This window comes from Aptenodytes forsteri, unplaced genomic scaffold (genome assembly GCF_000699145.1).
Source record: "Aptenodytes forsteri isolate BGI_AS27 unplaced genomic scaffold, ASM69914v1 Scaffold146, whole genome shotgun sequence".
Classification (NCBI taxonomy): domain Eukaryota; kingdom Metazoa; phylum Chordata; class Aves; order Sphenisciformes; family Spheniscidae; genus Aptenodytes; species Aptenodytes forsteri.
This window is the reverse complement of record NW_008795128.1, coordinates 5,414,612-5,437,075: the sequence shown is the minus strand read 5'-3', so window position 1 is coordinate 5,437,075 and position 22,464 is coordinate 5,414,612. Positions and strand designations below refer to the sequence as shown.

General features: G+C 46.4%; 1 protein-coding gene and 1 long non-coding RNA gene across 2 annotated transcripts in view; one reads left to right on the top strand and one right to left on the bottom strand.

Annotated features, from left to right (window-relative positions):
- The window catches only part of CHAC1 (ChaC glutathione specific gamma-glutamylcyclotransferase 1), a 3,832-nt gene extending 2,816 nt beyond the window's left edge, over positions 1–1,016 (bottom strand). The window contains exon 1 of the mRNA XM_009277602.1: positions 885–1,016. Within this exon, the coding sequence (XP_009275877.1) occupies positions 885–1,016 (132 nt within the window). The remainder of the gene's footprint in view (positions 1–884) is intronic.
- Positions 1,017–10,483: 9,467 nt separating this feature from the next.
- Positions 10,484–17,473, top strand: LOC103897499. The gene is made up of 2 exons (XR_657492.2): positions 10,484–10,710; positions 16,918–17,473. It is a non-coding gene; the product is annotated as an uncharacterized LOC103897499 (long non-coding RNA).
- Positions 17,474–22,464: the final 4,991 nt, after the last annotated feature.

Sequence of the window (22,464 nt, the reverse complement as noted above, 5' to 3'; positions counted from 1 at the left end):
GGGAGACGGGGCCTGGTGGGAGCTGAGGGATCGGCCTGTTCTGTCAGCGCTCGGTGAAAGCTGCCGCGGGAACACGGCGTCGTCTGCGAGATTCCCGCCTGGTGATCGCAGGGGATCACCCGCTGTCGGACCCCTGCGGGCAGGGATGAGTGCCTGCTCATCCCCGGCGATGCTGCCCGGCCAGTGCCGCGGTCCTGGGGTGGATGGAGCAGACCGCGCCGTGCCCAAAAGGGAGAAACTGGGGTGGAATGAGCGGGCAAACCCTCCTCAGGAGCCTGCCAGGTTTGGCTTCATCCAAGAACGTGAGCTACTGCGTTGGAAAACCGAGCAGTTAGTATTACTGGGTGAAGCGACAGCTCCTGATGTCAACAGGGCTGAGGCGTAAGGCACATAGGTGAAACAGAGCAATAAAATCCACACAAATGCAAGGAAATGGTGCTGAATCCGGCCATTGAGTGCATTTTCCCTTGTACTAAATCCAGGCTGGAGTGTGGGCTTGTAATATGTAACATTTGTTATGTAGATGGGTCCAAGAGCTGTCTGTGTATGAGATTGAGACCCAGCTGTAAATCAGCTCTAAGCAGGCTGTGAGATGGCTAAAGAGCCCAGCTAAAGAGATGGGCTCAAATTACAAAGTTGTTCATTTTGGTAGCAGGAGAGAGAAGGGGGAGAAAGAATGAGACGCAAAACCATTGAGATATTTTTATAGAAGCATTTCTCATTATTGTTCTTGTCCTCTGCATCTAATCACTCCAAACAGTCTATTTACAGTCTTTTCTTTAGTTTCCTGTTGGGTTCCATCCAACCAGCACCCATCTTTCCATTCCACTTAACAGGGCGTTGCAGCTACAATGCACACAGACTGTAGTGGGTGCTCCCTGTACCTTGGCACGTTCACCATGGGTGACATCAACAGCCTGCATGGTGCTCACATCTGTCCTGCTGTGCCGTGCCTTACGCAGCATGCCCTTCTCTCCTGTCCTGCATGACTGAGTCTCTGACTTGTCACCTTGCATGACCCTTCACAAGGTCAGCCTTAACAGAGCCCAAAGCTCCTTAATTTTCCTCTCCACTTGCGCTGTTCCCAGTCACCTTCTCTGTCTTACTCAGGCTCAAAGGTATGGGGTTGGCGCTGCGTCCTCCCAGCCCTTCACACCGCGCACACCCATGCCGTTACAGGCTTGCAGCCTCTTACTCCTTCCCCACTGGTCCCTCTCCATAGGCAGAATGTGAATCCATCCCCTGTTTGTACAGCTGCTGTACTCGGAGGCCTTAGTCACAGACAAGAAAGTGCTCTCGAAAGTGTTCTTCTTAGCAGCTGTCTGTATCAAAGCTCTGCTTGGCAAAACAAGAAATAAATCTCTAGCCTTACATTTTCAGTCTTGTGGATCCTGGCTGCTAAGATACACGACTCCTGCCTTAGCCATGCAATTTGTCAATGCTAAAATAGTGTGGCCTTTCAATCAAATGAAACCAGTTTCATCTGGGAATTAAACTAGTCCTCTGTGTCCCATTGCAGCAAGCGTATATTTTTCATATTCAGTTCTTTAGTTCTTAGTGTTCTCCTGCTAAAATCAAGGAAATATGAGCAAAACCCCAATATGTAGTTAATAAATGCATTAAAACATTTGGCTGTAGCTGCATCATCCTTATCAAGCAAGGGCACAAACAGTAACAGACAAATCAGTGTCTAAAAGATAAGCTGAAGAAGCTCTTGCTAGGTTCTGGTCTTAGTGATACCAGTAAAAAAAAATCTAACCTCTTTCTTCAGCTTTCCCCAGGATGTGAATTTTACCCATCTGAGAAGCGCGCTGGATTGTGCATGTCTCGCAAATGAAGCACTAGATACCTGCTAGTACAAGCTAAGGAAAAATGGATCAAGAAATAAAAAATATGCTACTGGGAAGTGACTGCATGCTTGCTGACGGGGGAGAAAAATTGCTCCTTTCCATTGCAGAGCTGTCTCAATTGTATGTCTGTCTTTGCCAAAAGGCTGTGCTACATAGCTCGGTCAGATTTGCAACAGAGAGCCAATGCCTAAAGCAAAAGCCTTAGCGGACCAGCTTCAGATCCCGCACCAGTTAAACACTACAGATCTCTGCTCCCTTCAGTGCTGTTACACCCAGATCAATCAGGTATGAGGTTAGAAACTCCTTTTGAAGTCAAGTCCCTGATTTTCTTGTGTAAAGACATTGGGATATTGCTTCATCATTAGGACCACAGCCTGGGGGAAGACTGTTATTGAAGTTGTGGCATATACAGCAAGAGGTTAAGAATTTTTTTTTGTTTCAAGCTTTCATTAATCCATTTCTTGTTACTGACTGTACCTTTATTGTACTTTGGTTAAATAAACCAAAGGGCATGAGGATCACCAGGGGTGAAGGGCTGAGCAGAAGAGGCATCTTGCAGATGGTATAGATGCAGCTATGCAAGTAAAGCAGGTGGATACTAAGGAGAGGATTTAGTGTCTGTTAGTGTTGTTGGAGCTTGCATTCATAAGGCAAGGAGAACGGCCTGCCAAACTAAACCACAGGAATGCTCAAACAGGTGTGACGGAGGATGTGGAGCGGCAATGGAGTTAACTGTTAAGGAACATGAGGTAGATTCAGGAGTACAACAAAAGGAGAGAGAAAAAAAATAGGACTTCAACAGTTTAAAGTGACTAAGGGGAAAAGGAATGGGAGATAATGGTCATACTCTGTTAATTATAATTAAAAAATGCTTAACAGCAGAAAGAATTTTTATTTTGGCCTGGAAACCTTTAGGAAGGAGAAAAAGGCAATCGTAGCTTTATTTGTTACATCCTGAAACTGTTTTTTCCAGCTTTTGGGAAAAGGAGGAGCTAGTTTCCCTTTAGCAGTATATGCTCTGCTTCCCCAGAGTGAGCGTTCCCATGTTAGTGCCGGGTGACTAACAGTGCCAGATCTGCCTGTTTTTCAGGAGAGTGGTGAATCACCCCAGAGCCAGAGGAATCAACAGGGCTGGCGTGACACGTAGCAGTGGATTAAAACTGTCATTAGCTTCATCTTGCGTTTCAGGCTCTCATTTGCTTTAATAAGCTGAGGGCACACACTGGCTTTTACCAAAAGTTGTTCTATTCAGAAAATACCAGCTGGGGACAGGAGGATTGCCAGTTCATTTCCAGGTACCACCACATCTTCCTCCCACAGCTTGGCACTGCTTTCCTCTCTCTATAGTGAGCAGACAGGAGAATCTAAAAAATAAATCTGCCCCTTTTCCCTAAGGCTTCAGTAAAGATTACAGCTACTGCAATTGGAGGTGAGGTTCAAACAATGCCACAGACGTTTTAAAGCGATGTAAATCAGTACTATTCCCCTGATATTCACAATGCCATATCCATGTGCATCACCAGGGGTCTTACTCACTTCTGTTTGTTGACTCCAATTCTCACGGCATTTACAAATCTCCTCCAGATGTGAACACTTACCATATAAATATGCAGTCATCCTTGTTTCAAACATGGAAATACAGAAGTGGCATTGTCAAAGCTTCCGTATTAAAGCTTGGGGATCAGGAATGATGTATGGAACAGTAGGCAGGGGTGTATTTGGATTTGTTTGCTACATCCAAAAGGAATGCACTTTCGTTGTTAAATGCTTTAACTCGTGGGGTTAAATTCAGTCCCGAGCAAAGAGAAGAAAAAATGGCAAAGGACACACCAGCACTTTAAAGAGAACAACCCTAAACTCTAGTAGATACAGTACTGTAAGGACACCAGACTGAAAAACAAAGTCTGCGTATCTAGGACAAGGAAACTGTACATACAAAGCACCATTCAGGTGGAAATCAAACAAGGCAGGAAAACCAGTCTCCACATTTAGGAGGCCTGCATGTCAACACTAATAATAGGATTAATAGTTTGGGGGATTCTTCTGCAGGACAGAACTTAAGCTGCTGCTGATGCTGACCCACTCCATGTTCAGTCTGTTCACCCCTATGGCTGCTACAGCTCTGACTGTTGTCAGCTGTGTTGGTAGTTTCTGCAGTGTGCCCAATTCATATCCCAAATGAATGCCCATAGATGGGAATGACAAACTCGACTGAGCCATGACAAACTTGATTTGTATTTGAATTTGTTATGTGAGGGGGGGGAAAAAAAAAATCCATAGATCCAAAGAGCATTTTAACATGCCATCAATCCCCAGTGGCCTGGTAGTTGACTGAGAAGTCCTCTGAAGAAAACCCAGCATTATCGTTTTGGCTTTTGAGTCTTGTACACCAAAGTGATCTGCTGCACTATGCTTTTTCCCCTCCCATTCTCACTTCAAGCTGGTGGGCAATTTTGACCCTGCTGGCAGAAGCTGGCCTCTGTTGCTCTGGTCACCCTGCCCCTCTGTCACGCTCCACGTTGCTGACTGATACTGAGGTCCCCCCAGTACTGGTCCATAAAGAACTTCTCCATGAAGAATCAGAACTCCAATTTCAGGCTGGATTTTATCTTGGTTAAAGGCAGACATAGTGAGCAGAGACTGAGGAGACAGTGTGGAGGGTTGTAGCAGGAGCTTAGGGAATTTTGTCTTTTCTTCCTTTAGGGTAGGAAAGAAACTCAAACACTTCCTACTAGCACAGCTTGAGGGATGAGCAAATTGGATACCGAACGTAAAAGCTGAGTACAGACCTGCTGGAAACCCCTTTTGCTTGAGCCCATAGCATCCCAAGCCTAGGAGCTCATCTGGGTGCCAGGCTGCAAGCCGTGAACTAGATTGGCTCATGCTTCGGTGCAGTGTAACTCCCTGCTCTTCGCTCCCCATGGCCTTACTCTGCTGCCCAGACACTACGCTGACACCTAGAAGGGCATTTTGAGGAGTCATGTCCACGTTGGCAGCTTTAAGGTGAGACACAGATGGAGGAGGCATGGGCTCACATGGCTTGGGCTGGGAACCTCAGCCTTGACTGTAAATGCCAGCACCTTATCCAGGCTGATTTAGTGTTGTCATTTAGTTTCACTTCAGGAGATGGTTTAGTTTCTCTTCCAGTATAAAGAGAAGAAAAATGGGTTTACAGCTAAAATTTTAACAAAGCAGATTTGAGAAAAACCTGAAGGAACTGGTTAGTACAAGCAGGTAGACTGAAGAGTCCAAAGACAGAAATGTGGAAGACCCTCAGAATTTTAAGTCAAAGGTAGAAAGCAATCTACGACTTGCATCCTAAGCAGGGAAGGAAAAGTGTTTAGGGAAGTAACCGGCTGATTTCAAAAAGGGTTTAAGAAATAATAGGGAGCTCATACAGGATGGAAAAGGAATAATGCAACAGAGAAACCTCTGTTTTGGCACTTTGCTATGGAATGAAGCAAGAGCTGCAGAACTTACGGGTAATTTACACGTTGCAAAGAGTTTAAAACTCAGTAAGAAGCTTTCTAGTCAAATAAAAAGAGGATCAAGAAAGAAGTGAGATAACAGGCAGCAATATGACTGTCAAGACTAAAGATAGCTTAGATGCAAACCAATAAAAGACAGGATGGTGATCGTTATGAGGCTTTTAAAAAAATACCACATCTGAAGCAAAAGAAAGCAAAAGCACAGTTCTAAGAACTCCTGGTGCTTGTGTCAAGGGAGGTTAAAGAACAGTCACAAACCAAGAGTTTATTAGCAAGGAATGTAAATATATCTAAGTGGGGCAGGTACCACATGACTGGAAAATAGCAAGCAGTGCCTGTATTTGAGACATGAAAAATAAAATGCAATGTAGCAAACTGAAGACCTGTTAGCCTGACCTCAGTAACACACAAATCTTTCTATTATGTGCTTTGACAGAAAGAATCACTCAGGATGCAAATATAGTTGAAATACACAATGGACTTAGCAAAACACTTCACTGCAGACTAACTTCACAGCTGTCTTCGATAATTGACTTTTGCAGAGAAGAGAATGTGCAGATGTAGTTTGTCTAGGCTTCAGCGAAGTATTTAATAGGGTAATGCATGACAAGCTATTAGGTGAGATGCAGGCAGGACCTGTTAAAGGGGAGATGACTGCACTGGATAAGAGAGGAAAACTGGGGGGCATTAACTGGGTACTGTTATTTTGAGCCCAGTGTGGTTCTGGGCTGCATGAGGGGAACACCTGCCAAATCAACAAGAGTTAATGCTGTTGCACAATACCCTGCTGAAGCTGCAACTGAAAGACTGTTCACAGTTCAAAAGAAAGATGAAAGCATGGACAGAACAGGGAAGAGCTATTAGGCTGATCGAAGGGATGAAGAGCCCTCCCTCCTAGAGGATTCTGGACTTGCTTAGTCTGGCCATATGTAAACAGGGAAATAGGACTGGTTTACATCATGGGGTTTATCCTGGTGACTGGGGGAAAGAGGAGAAGGGAGCTGTTATTCAAACTGAATTGGCACAAAAGCGTATGAGCATTAACTGGACGTGAGTGGCGTAGCCTGGAGGTTGAAAACAATTTCCTAACCTGCAAGTTTTTTGCTTTCCTAAGCAGCAAGTTTTTAAAATTGTACCCCCCCACTCTCCAGATGAAGAACCAATAACAGAAAAATAACTACTTTATGTAGATTTAACTGCAACAGAGATTATGTGATGTCATTATATCTATTACCTACAGTGCCTTTCCATCCAATGCTCTTGTTTGAAGAGCAGAAAGTTTCCACTTCAGGAGCATCACAGGAAATAGCCGGCATGTAGCCTCAGTCAGTTGGAGCCAAGCTGCAGAACTTCCACAGGTTTGTGGTGTCAGAAAGGCTTCATCAGTTTGCAATGATAAGGTTTTGTCCTGACTTGCTTGCAGCTGTTCTTGCCCACATCGTCACAGCATCTTCATAACAAGCGTTGCTTTTCTGTGGCCTAGATGTTATGGATTCATTTTCTACTAAACCCAAGATGCAGCTAGCTAGAGGATGACCACAAAGCCCCAAACAGGCACAAACTGAGAGTTCTGAAATATCTGATTGATGTACTAACAGCAAAGCAAGAGCTGCAGAACAAATACAAACCCTGAAGCACCATCTCATCCCCTGACTACTGAGAAACACCAAACAAGGTGACATTGCAGCATCATCTGGAGTTTTGAAGGGTGGAAGGAGGTTGAAATTCATGTTCTACTTGCCAGCAGAGAAGTGAGCTACGAGGTCTGTCACCAAGCTTTAAGAAAGGACCAGAACTAGCCAGCACGCTTTCTGAAGACAGGAAGCAGCAGGTTCTCAAGTGTAGCAACAACACAAGAGGCTTCTTCTTGGGAACAAAGCCCATAATCCACACAGCTAAAGAGATGTGAGAAAGGCCTGTAAAGAGAGAGTAAGGGTGAAGTCTGGAATGAGACTAAGCAGCACAAAGAGGAACCAAATCCTCCCTCTACCAGCCAGCTGGTGGAGGCCAGCATGCCCTACTGCAAGGAGAGCAGCCAGTCCCCCAGCAGCCCTGCCCCTCCTTGCTGTGGCCAGAGGGAAGGTTTTGCACCTGCAGCAGTCACTGGTAGTCTTCATCTGAGAGAGAAAGGAAACCCACCTGCTACCCATTCATCCAAATCCTTATCAAGGCAAAACGGAGGATAGTAACAGTGCTTCTGTTTAGACTCTTGATTGCTCCAGGGCAGGAAGATGTGTGTGTTGACCATCCAATCAAAGCAATAAACCAACCACTCACCGTGTGGGACTTATGGATCAGTGTGGCAAAACAGAAATAAGTAGCTATCTTGATAAGAAGCTGCTCCTTCACTGGATCCTTTCTCCTTTACAGTTTCTAATGCATAAGTATGCCTCACTTACATTGCATTTCACCGTTTTGAACATTTGAGTGTTGCTGCAAGCAACTGAGCTAGCTAACGTGATGCTTAATGCAGAGGAAGACAAAGTGTTTTATGCTGTTGTATCAGCAAATGAGATTTGCTTATTTCTAGAATTACTAAAAGTCTGGTTGCGGTGACAAAAAACCCTGAATGGTCCTGAAGTTGTGGCTCATGCCAAGCAGATTATTGTTAGTGACAAATACTGAAAGACTTTGCTTTAAACATGGCCACACTGGGTAGAATTTTGTGTTCTGATGTTAAGACTATGTCTCTGTCTGAAGGGAATTTGCAGTCCTGGGGAGAATTCCTATAATAAACAGCTGAAAATATTTGTCTTTATATTTTAGTACCTCTGGCACCTATATTGAGAACTGTTTGAGGTTTGAAAAATAGCTGTAGATGTGTTGTATGTGAGCTAACATGTTTGGTTTTGTGGTATTAATAGGACAGATTCTGGCTCAACAGTAACTCCACTCCTTTTGTGATTTCCTAAATCATGTCCACTTAAGTTTTGGGCCCTTAGTTCTCAGCTGTCTCAAGATAAAACCCTGCTTTCTTCTCCCTTTAATTTGGTAACCTAGGTCTGCAGTTTCCCTTGCTGAATCTCTTTGTGATTAGCCCAGCAGATCTGAAGATCTGTCCTTACTAATTATAGGTGCTCTTCCCAAAGACGAGGAGCAGAATGTGCCAATGATCACCACCTTCCTTAAAGCACAATGCTATTTATTTAGAACAAAATGTTATGGAAAAAACACTTAATAAGCCAAGAAATGACTCACACACCTGCTAAGCGTTGCCTGTCTTCCTTGTGGTGCCCTGGCAAATATGATAAGCAAGTTCTGCCAGCTCTTTTAATTCAGAGAGAGCATCTGTGTGTCAGATCAGGCTGTCTCTCTGCCCCAGAAGACAAAGCTGAGTGCCAGGATAACAGGCATGGAGGACTTGCATGAATACGTGCAGGTTCCACAGAAACACTCTCGTTCAGCCTAGAGCACAAATGCATAAGTAACATGTGCTGCCCATCAGTCTGTCCAGACCATCCTTTCCATGCTGTGGGCCAGCGGTCAGTTCTTGAGCATCTCTCCAAAGCTGGATGTGCTCCTGCCTGTAACCCAGGTGCCAGTCATGCTGCTCTGTGAAGTCAAATGCCTGCGACCATCTTGCATGTGGGGACAGCAAGAACTTGCATGGCTGGGCAGCTGAGAGTACTCAAAAGTAATCAGTAGCTGTTGGACTTTCTGTATGGCCAGTAATGGGCATTGTCCTACGCTCAACCACACGCAAGACCAAAATAGGAAAAGCATCTGCCTGGACAGAGCTGTTGTGCGTGTTGGCTGTGACCCATCCTGGGTGGTCCTGGTGCGTTCCACGCTTCATAACCTTTATGGCAGTTCACTGTAGCAGCATTTGAAAGCTTGGTGTTTTCACTTCCATCATGGGGATATAATGACTCTCAAATACTTAAAAACTATTAAAGATGATGAAGATAAAATAATTTCAACATTAAACCTCTTTCAGCTCAGTTTAGGAGATATGATGCTTCCAAGCCCTCTGGAATGAGAGGTCAGAAAGGGCAGCTGTAGCCCATGTGGGAACAGAATTTTTCTAGTGAAATAAAATGGATTTTCTTTTTAAGAGAAGTAATGATTTTTGTGGTCTGTTACAAGACTGGCAATGGCTCTGGTCGCAGCCTCTTTGAAGTCTGGGTTTGGCTTTAAAAAGAAAAAGAGCCATACCTGTGTCTTACTGTGCTCTTTTTGGGGAGGGAAAGTTTCCTTTCTGCCCCGTATGAAAAATCTGGGCCATGTGGCAGAATGGTTGTGCTGTCCTGCACTAAGATGGAAGCAGAAGGCTCGTGAGGGCATATTGCATCAAGTCACAGGCTGTGGTGGTAACAGAAGGCAGGTAGGAGGAACACCAGTGGCCAGGCTTCAGGCACTTGACTGCCCGGCCAAGACTGCTGTTGTAGTGGCTGCAAAGAGGGAGGCTGATCAACAGGGTGAGTCAGAGCATTAGCATAAATTGGGGTGAATTCCCTGTGGCTGCACTGTGCAAGGGAGTGTGTTTCGGGGAAGCTGACTCCAGGCACGTATGAAGACCGGGAGCCGCTGGGCTGCTCTACCTCTACTGCTTGTGACTCATGGCACTGTCAGTGCAAAGAGCCTTGGACTGCATGGCTGTACCAGCTGGGCTTACTGTGATTGCTGGTGTTTCTGCCCTAGCTTTGTGTCATCTAGACATGCCTGTACCTGGAGGCACTGACTTCACCTCCCTTCTCCAGGCAAAAACAAGAAGTCACTACCCAGAGGCGGTGTCCTTTGCTTTTGGCCCCTCGGCATAATAAGGCACAGGTGCGTTTTGCATGAAATGGTAGCTGTGTTGCCATGCTGTGTCTGAATGCCTAAGAAAGCAGGGCTCCTGCAGCCCTGAACAGCCAGTCCGTTAACCAGTTACAGCTTCCTTGCTCCCAGTGCAAATGTGAGAAGGCCACTGCCAGCCTCTTGGTCTAATGCACGGTAGGGAAGGGTTACTTGACAGCTTTTCTAGGTGCAGGGAAGGCGTTCCCACTGCACCTCCTCGCCATGTAAACCATGTGTGGGAAGCGTTGACCGTGCAGTTCTGTGGTCCGTGCTCCTAATTGGGAGGCAACAGGAAAGTGACTCATGTGACATTGCATCCCCTTCTGCGCAGGGAACTTGGTGACTCAAGGGACAGGCACTGGGCCACACAGTAGCTGTGAGATTGACGGCAAAATGATATAGGCTGGCAGTGACCAAGCTCTTGGCTGGTTAAGATCACTAGTGAAGGCATTTGAGCTCCCCTTAGGAGTTCCTCAGCTATCAGTGACCTGTAGGCACCAGCAGATAGAGTTCTGCTCCATCAAGAGCTGTCATACTTTGCCAGTGGTTTAATTCCCGTGGCTGAAAACAGCATCCAGTGTTGACAGAACAAGGTATTTAATGTTAGCCTGTTCTCATGTCTGCTTGGGTAACTCCTCCGTGCATGTGGCTGCAGTGGCATAGTCTGAACTTTTTCCTGCACTCACTGACCATGTCCTGATGTTGCTCCTCTCTTGGCTGACTCTGACCTATCAATATTCCCTATGAGATTGTTTTTCTCCATCTGCTCTGGTTCTGCTATTGATCTTGACCTGGCACTAACCTTTTCCAGCTCTGCCATGACATGTCTCATTGCAGATTTTAATTCTTCTTATGTTCCTAACCTTGTCTTATCTCAGACCCTGCTACATGCTGAACTTTTTTGAACTGACCGAAGAGCAGAAGCTAAACTTAGCCATGCTGAATTCAGTAGCTTCATCTATTTATACCAGGGCCAGAGTTTTCCTTGTCACTCTTCCTGCTCTAATGTCAGCTCTCAGCAGCTCTTTGGTAGTTCAAGGTGCTGTGGTATATCTTCCCAGTGCCAAATACCCTGCCTAGTTATGTCTGTCTGTGCATGGCGATAGTGACAATGTCACCAGATCAGAATGTAAGTGCAGTTTATCTGCCTTGGCTGGAGTAAAGGGTAGTGTGGGTGCAGGGATACAGACATCTGGGCATATTGGGCTCTTAAAAAACAATGGGGCTTTTTTGAGGGGAGGTGGAGAAGAGGGAGAAGTGAGGTTGATGTGGCTTATGTGCTTTTTACAAGTAATCTACTTAAATTAATCCAATCTGAATTCCACCTGCAGCCCTGTACCTCATCTGTAGCAGTCATCCCCCAGAGCCACTCAGCCAGTCATAACAACACAGGGTGAAGTGCGATGTAGTTTGGATGAATCTGGATCCAGATTGTACCAGGGCACTCTGCCTGTTTAATGGCCAGCGTGAGATCTGTCAGTGAGCTGTACAGTGCTGACTATGGAGAATCTTCTCCTCAGGCAGACTAAAGCTGTGGGCACTCTGGTCGCATGGATGCTGGAGGCTGACTGGTGTGTCAGTGGAATATCAAAGTCATAACCTGAGTGATTGGTACATGATGTAATGATTGGACTGGAATGCTGTACACAAGCAGGGGCATCGTCACCGCTTGTTTACTAACTCTGGTGTTACACATAGCCTGAGGTTACATCAGGCTAAGGAGAGCACAGCCAGATTTTTGTGAGGTGGGAACACTAGACCGGTGCCAGGAAAACAGCTGAAAATGTCAGGGGTTTTTGATAGGTATTTTCCTCCTCTCATTTCAAGGAAAAGCCTTGAAACGTTCCCTTGATGGTATCCGTGGTATAAGATTTCACAACTCTCAGCTAACACGTGTATTTTAAACCCTCAAAGATGTGTGAACTCCACCTTGGTACAGATTGCACCATTGAGGAAAGACTCTCTGTCCTGTTACCTGTGTGTATTGGATAGAAACCAGTTCCTTGAGTCCAGCTTTCCTGTAGGAAAATAAACAACCTCTTACCCCAGAGTCCCCAGACAATTATAACAAAGTGGTTGTACAGCTGCTTGCATTCCAGCTTCTGGTGAATGTGAAATCGCTGTCAGCAGTGCTGGGACATGCACAGCCCATTCTTAATTTTGTGGGGTACACATACATATCATGTTGCAGTACAGTGGGATCTTTCCAATATATTTTAGTCTTCTCTAGTAGAAGTCCCATTTTAGGAAATCCATGCCAGCTAAGATAGGAAGGCTGTTGCCTTATAGCCCTTTAAGAGGCTAATGATTCTTTAGGATAATCGTTTTCTCTTTTTTAAATCGCCCTTTAATCTCACAACCTCCAATCCCATAGCGCTTGGCTACAACCTGCCAAGACCCTGGCCTTTAGCAGCAGGTAGCTTGCAATGTCAGCTGGAGCGCCTAGGGACTGTCTGGGGGAGAGAGGCTTAATGCGGAGGTGGATGCAGGGTGAGAGGACAGTAGTGTTCTGCTTTCTAGGATCTTGGTTGGCGGAGACTTATTCCTAAAGTCTGTCACTGCAGGCTAATGCCAAATTCCTTAGCTTTATTCCATATTCCACTGCTTCAAACAGGAATGGGCAGTCACAGTGCTGTCCGCTCACGGACTGACCATCTGCATGTATAATGTTATGACCAGACCCCATTATGTTTTAAAGCTTACACAAGAAAATAAGGATCTTACTAAAGCAAGACTCTATCAAAATTATCAGAGGTTTCTGGGTGAAGACTGTTAAGAATGTGTTTAAATCACTTGATGCTGAACTTAATCACGTGCTTAAGATTAAGCAGTTAGTGATTCCTTTAATTTGAATCTGAGTCTACGCATAACAGATGCCTTCAGAGTCGGAGGTATGAAGAATCCCTGCAAATCTGCCAGTGCCTTTTCTCTCCAATCCTGGAGATGGCTGAGGTGATCAAACTGTTGTCCAGGGACCGTTTAATGCTGCATCTCTAGTTGAATCATTGGCCACCTATTCCTCTCCTATCCCCCACTTTGTTACCTTCTGTGCTGAAATGGGAGCCTGTAATATGAAATCCCCTTGAATGAAGGCTGTGGATGGCTGTTCTCTTCTAAATCCAGCTGGTGGGAAAGTTCACTGCACTTGATCTGTCACAGCTTTTTCCTACTGCCTCTCCAGACCTGCTGGCAGGGTTGTGTGTATACATTTTAGCCTAAATGAGCAGGGCAAGCAAACTGTTACTCAACAGGTTAAGCTGACATCTGATGGCACAGCAGTGTAGAGTGCACATCCACCTCCAAGCATTCCTCTTTCTTAGCTGCCTCATTAAACTGGCTTTCCAAGTTTGCACTGCCATGTAGTGCAAAGCAACACAGTAGAGCCCTGGGATTTCTTAGCCCTTGGATTTCCATGGGTGAGCAGACAGAGGGGAGGAGAGCAGACAGCTGTTGCATGTCAAGGGCTTGGCTACGAATGAGTAATTGTGGATGGATACATGGGTAGGCAGATTAAGTGCAACAGCAGCAAGGATTCAGATTTTGCTGCAAGGTGATGGAGTGGCCCAAAGTGGTGATGGATGTAGCTGAAGAGGGCTCCACTCATCTAATGCAAAGCCTACATACTGCACTTCTTGCAGTCAAGCAGTACAAATACAAGAGAGCAAATCTAAGCCAAGAACTGGGTCTTTTCTCTTCCTCCCTTCAAGCCAGGGTGACTTGGTGTATGTTGAACATAAATATAGCTCTGCTGTGCACCTTCTTTCAAACATCAGCAGGTGTGAAGTCTTCTAGTTCTGTCACAATAATGAGTTCTGCACCAAAGAAGAGTCAAAACTAGACTCCATAGCATCCTCTGTGAAACCTTCAGCCTGAGAAGGAGCCCTTCTGTCAAACTTCAGCCACTTTTCTGTAACAGAATTTGTCTATTGTCTTTGAGCTATTTTTTGGCTGTTCTTTAGATATATATGTGGTAGAGAAAGATTATGACAGCAATTAAAAAGGAATTGCAAGATGCTGTGCTGGAGGTAATGGAAGAAAGGTGTCATGGTATGGTTGTGCAATAGCTTCATGTTTTCCATATTGCTCATGCTGGAACGCACTGTGCGGCGAGAGGGCTCGGTACCTGAGTGGAAGGGTCATTGTGGCATGTTACAGTATTGGTGATATATGTAGCAAAGGTTGCATCAGACGGCTGAGCATTAGCAGTAAAGAACATCTAAAGAGCCCTAAAGTGGGAGAAATCCATGTGGGAAGGCCAGCTGGTGACTACGTGTGCCTTTTCCCAGAAGACATCAGATCAAAATAGTTACAAGCTGAATCCCCTAGTTTTTCTCTGCTGTTTGCTGAGAACCTAGTGCACTGGATTTGAAAAGAAATAATTTCATACTCTGTGGCCAGGCTAGTGAGAAAGCAGCTATAAATGGGAAACTGAGAAACAATGTCAGGGCAGAAAACAGTGTTGACCTCTCAATATGATCCTTTAAATTGAAAAAGCTAAAAAAGGCTGGCATAGATTTCATAAACAAGGGAGTTGGGGAACAACACAGTTTGAAAGCATAATTGGTTTTCGTAAAATTTTTATTGACAAATCTTTTTCCTGATATGTTGCCTCTGTATGAGAGAAATTAAAGCAACTGCTTAGATACTGTTATTTGTCAAATGTTGTACCTATGGATCCTCTAAGAAAACTGAGCAGGCAAATTGCTCCTCTTCCCCTGCAGGGTTCTCACTTACCAGTTTTTTTCCTCTGCTGATCTCTCATTCTCCTCGTTCATTTCCGAGGGCCCTAAGCAGAACCATTTGCCTCTCAGCAAGCTCTAATCTGCATATGGAGAGATGATATTAAAGAAAGATGCTGATAACCATGACACCTGAAACGGTTTTATGCCTTCAGTAGACCACAAGTACCATGGAACTATAGTGTTGACCTTGCTGTATTCATTGCCTCTAGCCTGAGCATATTTCTTGCCTGAGCAGGCTCAGACATTGCATCGGCGTCCTCTAGTAATGCGCAGAACTCTTCTTACACTAGCTAATTGAGTCTAACTGTCCCGCTTGGAGGCAGATGAGTAAGTATTAGCCCCACTTTACACCTAGCAAGAGTGGGAGGGGAAAGTGGCTTGCTCAAGTTTAAATGGCAACTGGTATGAGCAATGTTGGAGTACCCTGTTTGCCTGCGCCTGAGCCCTGTGCGTGCAGAAATTGTAAAGTTCCTTATGGAACATGGGAGATGAGTTAAGCGTTGGGCTATCCATTCTGTGTTAGATGCTATATTACTTGCTGGGTGCTAGGTAATGTATTGAGAAAGGCATGAGGGGACCAGGCTCAGAGGCACAAGTTGCACTGCCAAGCAGAATAACAGTACTAGTGACATGGTGGCAACAGGCTTGCACTGGCCTGCTGAGCGCTGGCAGGAGGACAGCCTGGGTAGTCCGATGGCAAAAAGGATGCTGGCCTCATTTCAACTGCTCAGTCTGGCTGCATCAGTGCCCTGGTTGGTATTTCCTTCCTTCTTCTCTAGAGAAAAGACAAGATAATTTGAAGCATAAAGTCAAGACTTTGCCCTCTGGAGGGATTCCAGGGTTGCAGATGGACTGGGCTCTTCGCAGTGCTGCTGGAAAGCAATTACATATGCAGTTCAAGGGAAGGGAAGAGGAGGAGGAGGGAAAGTCACTGAACTGACAGCAGGGATAAGAAGGTAGCTCATTAGCACATCATCTTTTCTGCACCCTTCTGTGTGGGAGCAGATCTCCATATGATGACATTCAGAGTCTGGCAGGAATGTCATCCTGAGCTAGGAGGAATTTCTCTGCAAGAAAGTGTGAGCGAGTAGGTTTAAAGAGATCAAAAGTGAGCTCCTCTGTGGTCCAAAGAGCATAAAGGTTCAGCCTTCATGATCGTTCTCAAACTTCACCATCAGCTGCTGATCTGGATTATGAAGAGGAAGCATGGAAGTAATGAGGTATTCATTAAAAAGAAAAACAAAAAAACAACCAAAAAAGCCCCCTTCTGCTGCACATCTCATCCACTTTTCTTGCTCCAGCCTTGGAGTGCACTCCAAGAAGTACCTATTTATTGCACTGTGTCTATGGTAAATCATAGCTGGGAAAGATGGTGTCTCCCTTTACTCTGTGAACATCCTTTATGGCAGATGAATTTTTAAGTGAACATTAGAAGTAGAGAGCTGATTATGTACCAAGCAGTGACTTGTGCTTGAAGAATTCCAGTAGGAGCCGTGCAGGAGACCTTGCTGTCTCTGTATGGCACTCATAACGATTTGGAGAGCGTGAGTCCTGTGGCAGTGGCAATGGTCTCTTGGAAACCCCATGGTACACTGGTAACAAAGATACAATACACTTAATTATGAGCTGAAGGGTGAATTCCTTACAGGCTTATTCAAAAGTCTCGTGTGATTGTTTAACAGCACTAAGGTGTACATTCTCTCATCCCCTGAGCAGTCCCCATGGCCCCAGAGGAAAATGTCAGTGAAAGCATAGCTTAACCGTTCCCTAAAGGAGGTAGTCGTGAATGGGAAATGTGTGTGTGTGTGTCTCACCTGCCAGGCAAGCGTAAATGGCTATGCACCAAAATAGTCCTCCATGGCTCAGCTCGTATCTCTTTTTTGTGAAGATGTCTGTGTTACATGTGAAAATATCTGTGTGAGGATCTTGCGTCCTTTTGTTGAGATGGGGAGAGGAAGGGGCAAAAAATGAACCCACGCTGAAAACTTTTTAACCCAGTGGAGCACCAAGTAAAGACCAACCCTTTTTATTTTTCTCTTAATTCTTCTGTCTCCTCAGTACAAGTGTTTTTCAGCTCAGAGTGGGGGAAATGGAGTGCCCACAGGACCTGCCCACAGGACCTACAGCGCCATGGTGTGGTAACACCTCTTTTTGGACAAACAATCAGCTCTGGCAGTCTGGTTTTGCAGCCAAAAGGAGGCTCTTCAGTATTGCCTTCAGCTTGTGTCAGTATAGGAACTGTGCCATTCACTTGGGCACATCCTGCAAGGTGATAGTGACAGCAAGGTGGAGGGCAGAACTGAAGAGAGGTGTTTGTCTTTAATGCAGCCTCCACCGACAGAGGATCTCAAAGCACTGTACAAACACCTGCTGTAACCTCCAGTGGATAACAATACCTGACGGAGAATGCAAGGGACAGAGAAAGAGGGTGAATTCTGCAGAGGGCAGCTGCAGAGCCTGAACAGTAGGAGCTGGGAGAGGAGAAAGGGAATAGACGCCTCACCCTAAATTCCTGTGATCCTGATTTACACCCATGTAATTCGGTTGGAGTCGGTGCAATTACATTAGTAGGAAACCTGGCTGAGAAATAAAAAATGAGCTCCATGTCTCTTCACCAGTTGTTCTTTGTACTATTAGCACAAGCTGTCTTCACACTCCAGAACACGCTCCATCCGGGTTATAGGAAATTGCATGCTGCAACTGTTCAGCAATGCTTTTCATATGTAAAAAAAAGCAGAGGACAAGAGGAGAACACAAGATGTGTGCATCAAATGCTGCACAGGTTAATGCAAAGGCATTTTGGACCTAATCATCCAGCCCTAGAAAATTACAACTGGGGCTATTCAGCACCCTCAAGGCAGCTGTGTGCCTGCATGAAGAGGTGTTCCCTTTCATTTGGCAACTGCAACCCTGTGGCATTAACTGCCACAGGACACAGCGGGGTGGCTGGACTAACAGCATTAAAATGAAGATGGTGTTTATGGAAGTGAACAATTGGGTTAGAAAGATAAAAAAGATAGCATCCACTGGCTGATCTCTGCAGGTCTGGGGTGGGGTCTTCTCCTGCGGTATCCTGTGTGGTTGCACAATGGTGCCTTGAATGCCTCTGCCTCTCTGGAAAATGACTCAGAAAGGTTGGAGAGCTGCAGTTAGTTATTCTCAGAAAGGAGGTGGCAGGACCTGGAGAAATGAAACAGGAGCTGGAGTGAAAGAAAAGTAGAGGTGGACAGTGAGGAATCCTTTCCAAAGTAAGTGTGTGCAGTGCAGCTGCTTGCCATGACATGCTGATGCCTTTTGCTGTAGGCTTACAAATACCCCTTACACTACTCTAACTGCCTCTTTGCTAGTATAATTTCCAGCATGTGTGCGAGCCTGAGAAAAAGAAATCAAAAGCCAACCAGCCATACCCCAAAACATCAATGCTGCAGAAGTGACTAACTGTGCTGGTCCCTGAGGGGACATGGTGACATCTTTAACCAAACCTAGAGAAGCACATGGCCTGCTCTCCCCACCCGCCTCCAAGCTGCCTTGGGAGTCAGGCTTTCGAGCCTGCAGTCCCACTGACACGTGTGCTGCCTCTCCTGCAAACCTTCAAAAGCCCTCTGCTCCCCAGCCCCTCTTCCTTTGTGCCCTAGTGGCAGTGATTAAATATTGATATGTTAATGAGCCTCTGACAAGAAACACAATGCTGTGCTGTGTAGGCTGCCATTTGGGGGGCTGGAGCTGGTCCCTGGCTCCCTGAGGGCTCCTGGCGGTACCAGGCACCCCACTGCTGCTGCTGAGCCAGATGTACAGGTGTCCCCTAAAGCAAAGGGACAACTGAGAAAACCAGAAAGCTTTGTGCCCCTTCAAGGCGTAGACCAGAGGGTGGCTGCTCTGCAGCCCTCTAGTTCAGCTGTTTTCAGTCAGTTTTGTGATGGCAGACTGGTGGAGATGCAACTTGCTCTCTCCCACACAAACCTCTCTGTTTGTTAGCTTGTCTGTTATTGCTGAAGAACTCCTAGTGCTACAGCTGCAGCCCAGGGATCCTGCTCGTGGCTGGGGTAGCACACTGGAGGAGGGTCCTGGGGTAGGAATCTGATACTGAGGGGAAACAATACTGTTTGCTTTCTCCCCGTGCCTGCTGCTCTGCAGTAATGCTCCTTATGTGGAGCTGCAGTCTGAAGCCGGAACATGAGCAGTGACTGTCAGAGAGATGCCCTTCCTGGCCCTGCATGCTGGCGCTGAATTAATGTGCATTACCTGGTGTGCTGCATCGTGTGCCACGTGGCAATAAGTCACCGAAGGCCAGGGTGTAAATTCCCCAATCCCTGTGGGTTTCTCAAAGGGTAGAGTTTGTTTCGTCTCTTACAGCTTTGGGAGGGGGCATTAGCTTTCAGTCTCATTGAAAATGCCCCAGTTGCCTCCCCTTGGCTGCAGGGGCCTGTTCTGATGCCTTGTCTGTACTGTAACATGGGTTTCGGTGCCACACACCCTCTTCCCATGACTCCAACCTGGCAACTGTCCTTGCAGACAGCATTTTGCAACACCTCAGTGCGTTTCCCATGGTGATACAGACTTATTTACAGCGTCACTTGTGACCTTGCTGTTGTGGTCCCAGGGCTGTGCAAAACCTTCTAACTCTGTTAAAAAAGCACTTTGGCCAGGCATCTTCAATCCGTGACCGTGCAATGATGCACCTGTACTCCTGATATTAGTAAGCTATCCCTGCAGCCACAAATCTTGCTCACAGTAACAATACACGCCTGTGGCCATGCAGCACAGGGCATTTTACTCTCTGTTAACCCCACTACTCTATTCCCCATTAACCAGCGTGCACAGTGACAGAGGGCTGCTATGTCTTCAGTTACAAGAAACCCTACAGCTCTACTGGGTTAAGGTGCCTCTTGTGACAGGCAGACAGTCTGCCACCTACCCTGAGCCTTCACAGCCTCAGAGCTGCAGTCTCAGGCTGGGACTACTCTACAGACCTCTACTGGCTAAACAGTGCTGGTCAGGGATGCTGTATTTCTGGCTCCTGAGGGACTGTGAGACTGCCTGTGCACGTGCATGTGTGAGGCTTTTGGAACTGGTGCAAATACTTACTCCCTTTTCCTGCTGCTCTCCCTGCCCTCCAGCACAGATGAACGTACTCGGCTTTCCAAAGACAAAATGTGAGTGCAATAGCTGGTACACAGTCCTTCAACAGCAGAGCTCTCACCACTCCCACATGCTGCCAGTTTGGATTTGCGTGGTATGATCTGTTCCTCTCCAGCCTGTTCCCAGCAGCGTGCCCCACAGTTACTTATGGTGGGACAGTCTGTAATGAAGTTAATGTACAGAAAATGCCCTGCTACCATTGCCTGCTCAGATTTCTGACAGCAGCGCTCAAATGGAATAGCCATAAAGCTTTGTACTGGAATTGGACCACTAATAGCGGTACACTCTTATTTCCACGTGTTTTACTAAGAAAACAGCTAGTTCAAAGCATGCATATGTCATGTTCATTTAGGGTCAGCTAGGGAAATCAGCTTTCATTTGTTTTGTTGTAGATCAGTTATTGCTACTTTGATGTCTTCATTCTGCAGTTCAGAATGTCCAGGGTCTTTCCTGTGCTACATCTCAGAAGCACCTGAATATTATGAAAGCTGCAGCAAAGGACAGTTCCTTCCTCAAATAGTTTACAGGTTAAATAGACAGGGCAGGCAAAAGGTGAAGGAACAGGGGTGGGGGGTTTTTTGCCTACTGTAGGTGCCATCTCACAGTTTCACTGGCATTCTGCTAAGCTTAAATGGGCACGTGCCTCTGGCGTATGTCTGCAAAGGCTATTTATTTTGCTTCATATTTGAAAGGTGGTGACCCGACACAGTAAGTAACTGGTAATATGTATTATCCGGGTTGGGCCCTGAACTGATACTGGACGCTAAAGAGGATTCACTTAATCTAGCTGTGACAGGTCCTTGCTGCTGTGACTGCAGGAGAGCAGGTAAAGGCACAAACCAGAGCTATGTAACAGCTCCTAGGAGGCTCCTCTGTGCTTTAATGTGAACTGGTATTAAATGCAGGTTGTTCTCCCATGTGTCCCTGCCCGCCTGCCCTTAAAAATCAGAACTGCAGAGTGTTTGCTTTCTGCCGGCCTGTAGGCTGCTCCCTGTCTCTGAGAGATCTCCAGGATCCTGTTAGGACTTCGGATACACCATCAGACGATTGGTGAGAAGACAGCAGTCCTCCAGGGGTTTGGGAAAGGGACCCCTTCCGGGGTCCATGTGGACCTTGGGTGCTTAAACAAGGGTGTAGAGAGTAGCAGGAGGAAGGTGTTCTTCCCATCTGAGCCAGGGAGCTCACCTCAGTGTTAGAGACTCTGATGTTCAGGGGGAGACTGAAAGGGCTCAGCTGCCTCAGGTGCCGAAACAGGACTGGGGACATCACTTGATTACAGGTACAGAGAGAAAATACCACATGCCAAAAGGCCCTAAATAGAGCAGAGAAAGACATAACCTGGCTGGATGCTGAAAGCAAATTCAGCTACAGAAGTGGAAGCGTTTCTACCATGGGGGTGATGAGCCACTGAGACTAGCTGGGAGACCACATTAATCCCCTGTAGTTTGATGCCTTAACGTGCTTTCCCGCAGCATTTGCTTTATCCAGCTCAGTGCCACATTGCTGAGTAAACGGAAACCCCTGTGACATACAGGGTGCCCGAAGAGATGAGCCCCGTGAGTCCCTCAGATCACCACCTTCTGCGTCCAGCTCACTGATGCCTTGCAGGCACCTTGCTGCCTTGCGCTTACTCGCAATCAAACCCTGGGAGTTAACCAGCACCTCATTTCTTTCTCTCTCACTTTATGGGATGTGTGAGACTTGCTGCTTTAGCCTGGGACTTGGCGCCCAAGCGGGCAGGGAGAGGGAAGGTGCCGGTGAGGGGAGAGAGCTGTGCTTCACACAGCAGCCAGCGGCACCCCCCACCACCAGGCCAGTGTCAAGAGTGGTATTTTTGTGTGAGCTGAAAAGGGGGGTGCTGGGAAGCTGGTTCAGGCTTGGGAAAAACAGTTGGCACGGTTGTAATTGGGCAGGAAACAGGAAACGATGTCATGAGGTAACAAACAGGAAGCGATGATGGCAGCACAACGCGGCCGGTTTGGGCTCAAACTCAAGGAAAGCGCTCCTCCGCCGCGAGGGGAGGTGGCGGGAGTGATGTCTGCCTCTGCGCGCCCACATACCACTGTTTGGTTTGCCCAGATGCTGTTTACACGGAGCGGCTATTTAAACAATAAGACGAGACCGGTAAAGGCTTATTTGCACTTCCGCAGCCACAAGGAGTCTGAAGGATATGAATGAGTCCTCGCAACATCCTTCTGAGTCACATTAGCATTAACAACTCCATCTCACATGTCAGGAGAGGGGAATGGGCAGCCGTCAAAAGGGATGCTTTCTCAAGGACGTGTAGGGGTTAAGCGTCCACATCCCACTCCCTTCAGAGAAGCATTGCCTGCTCCTCAAATTCACGCCTAAGGATGTCTCTTGCACAGCCCGAACCATCTTAAAGGTAGTTGTCAGGTTTCAGTTAATGGCGTTGACCCTTCCAAGAGTCACCCTTCACTCCCAGTTATTTCAGCTGCCTCTCCA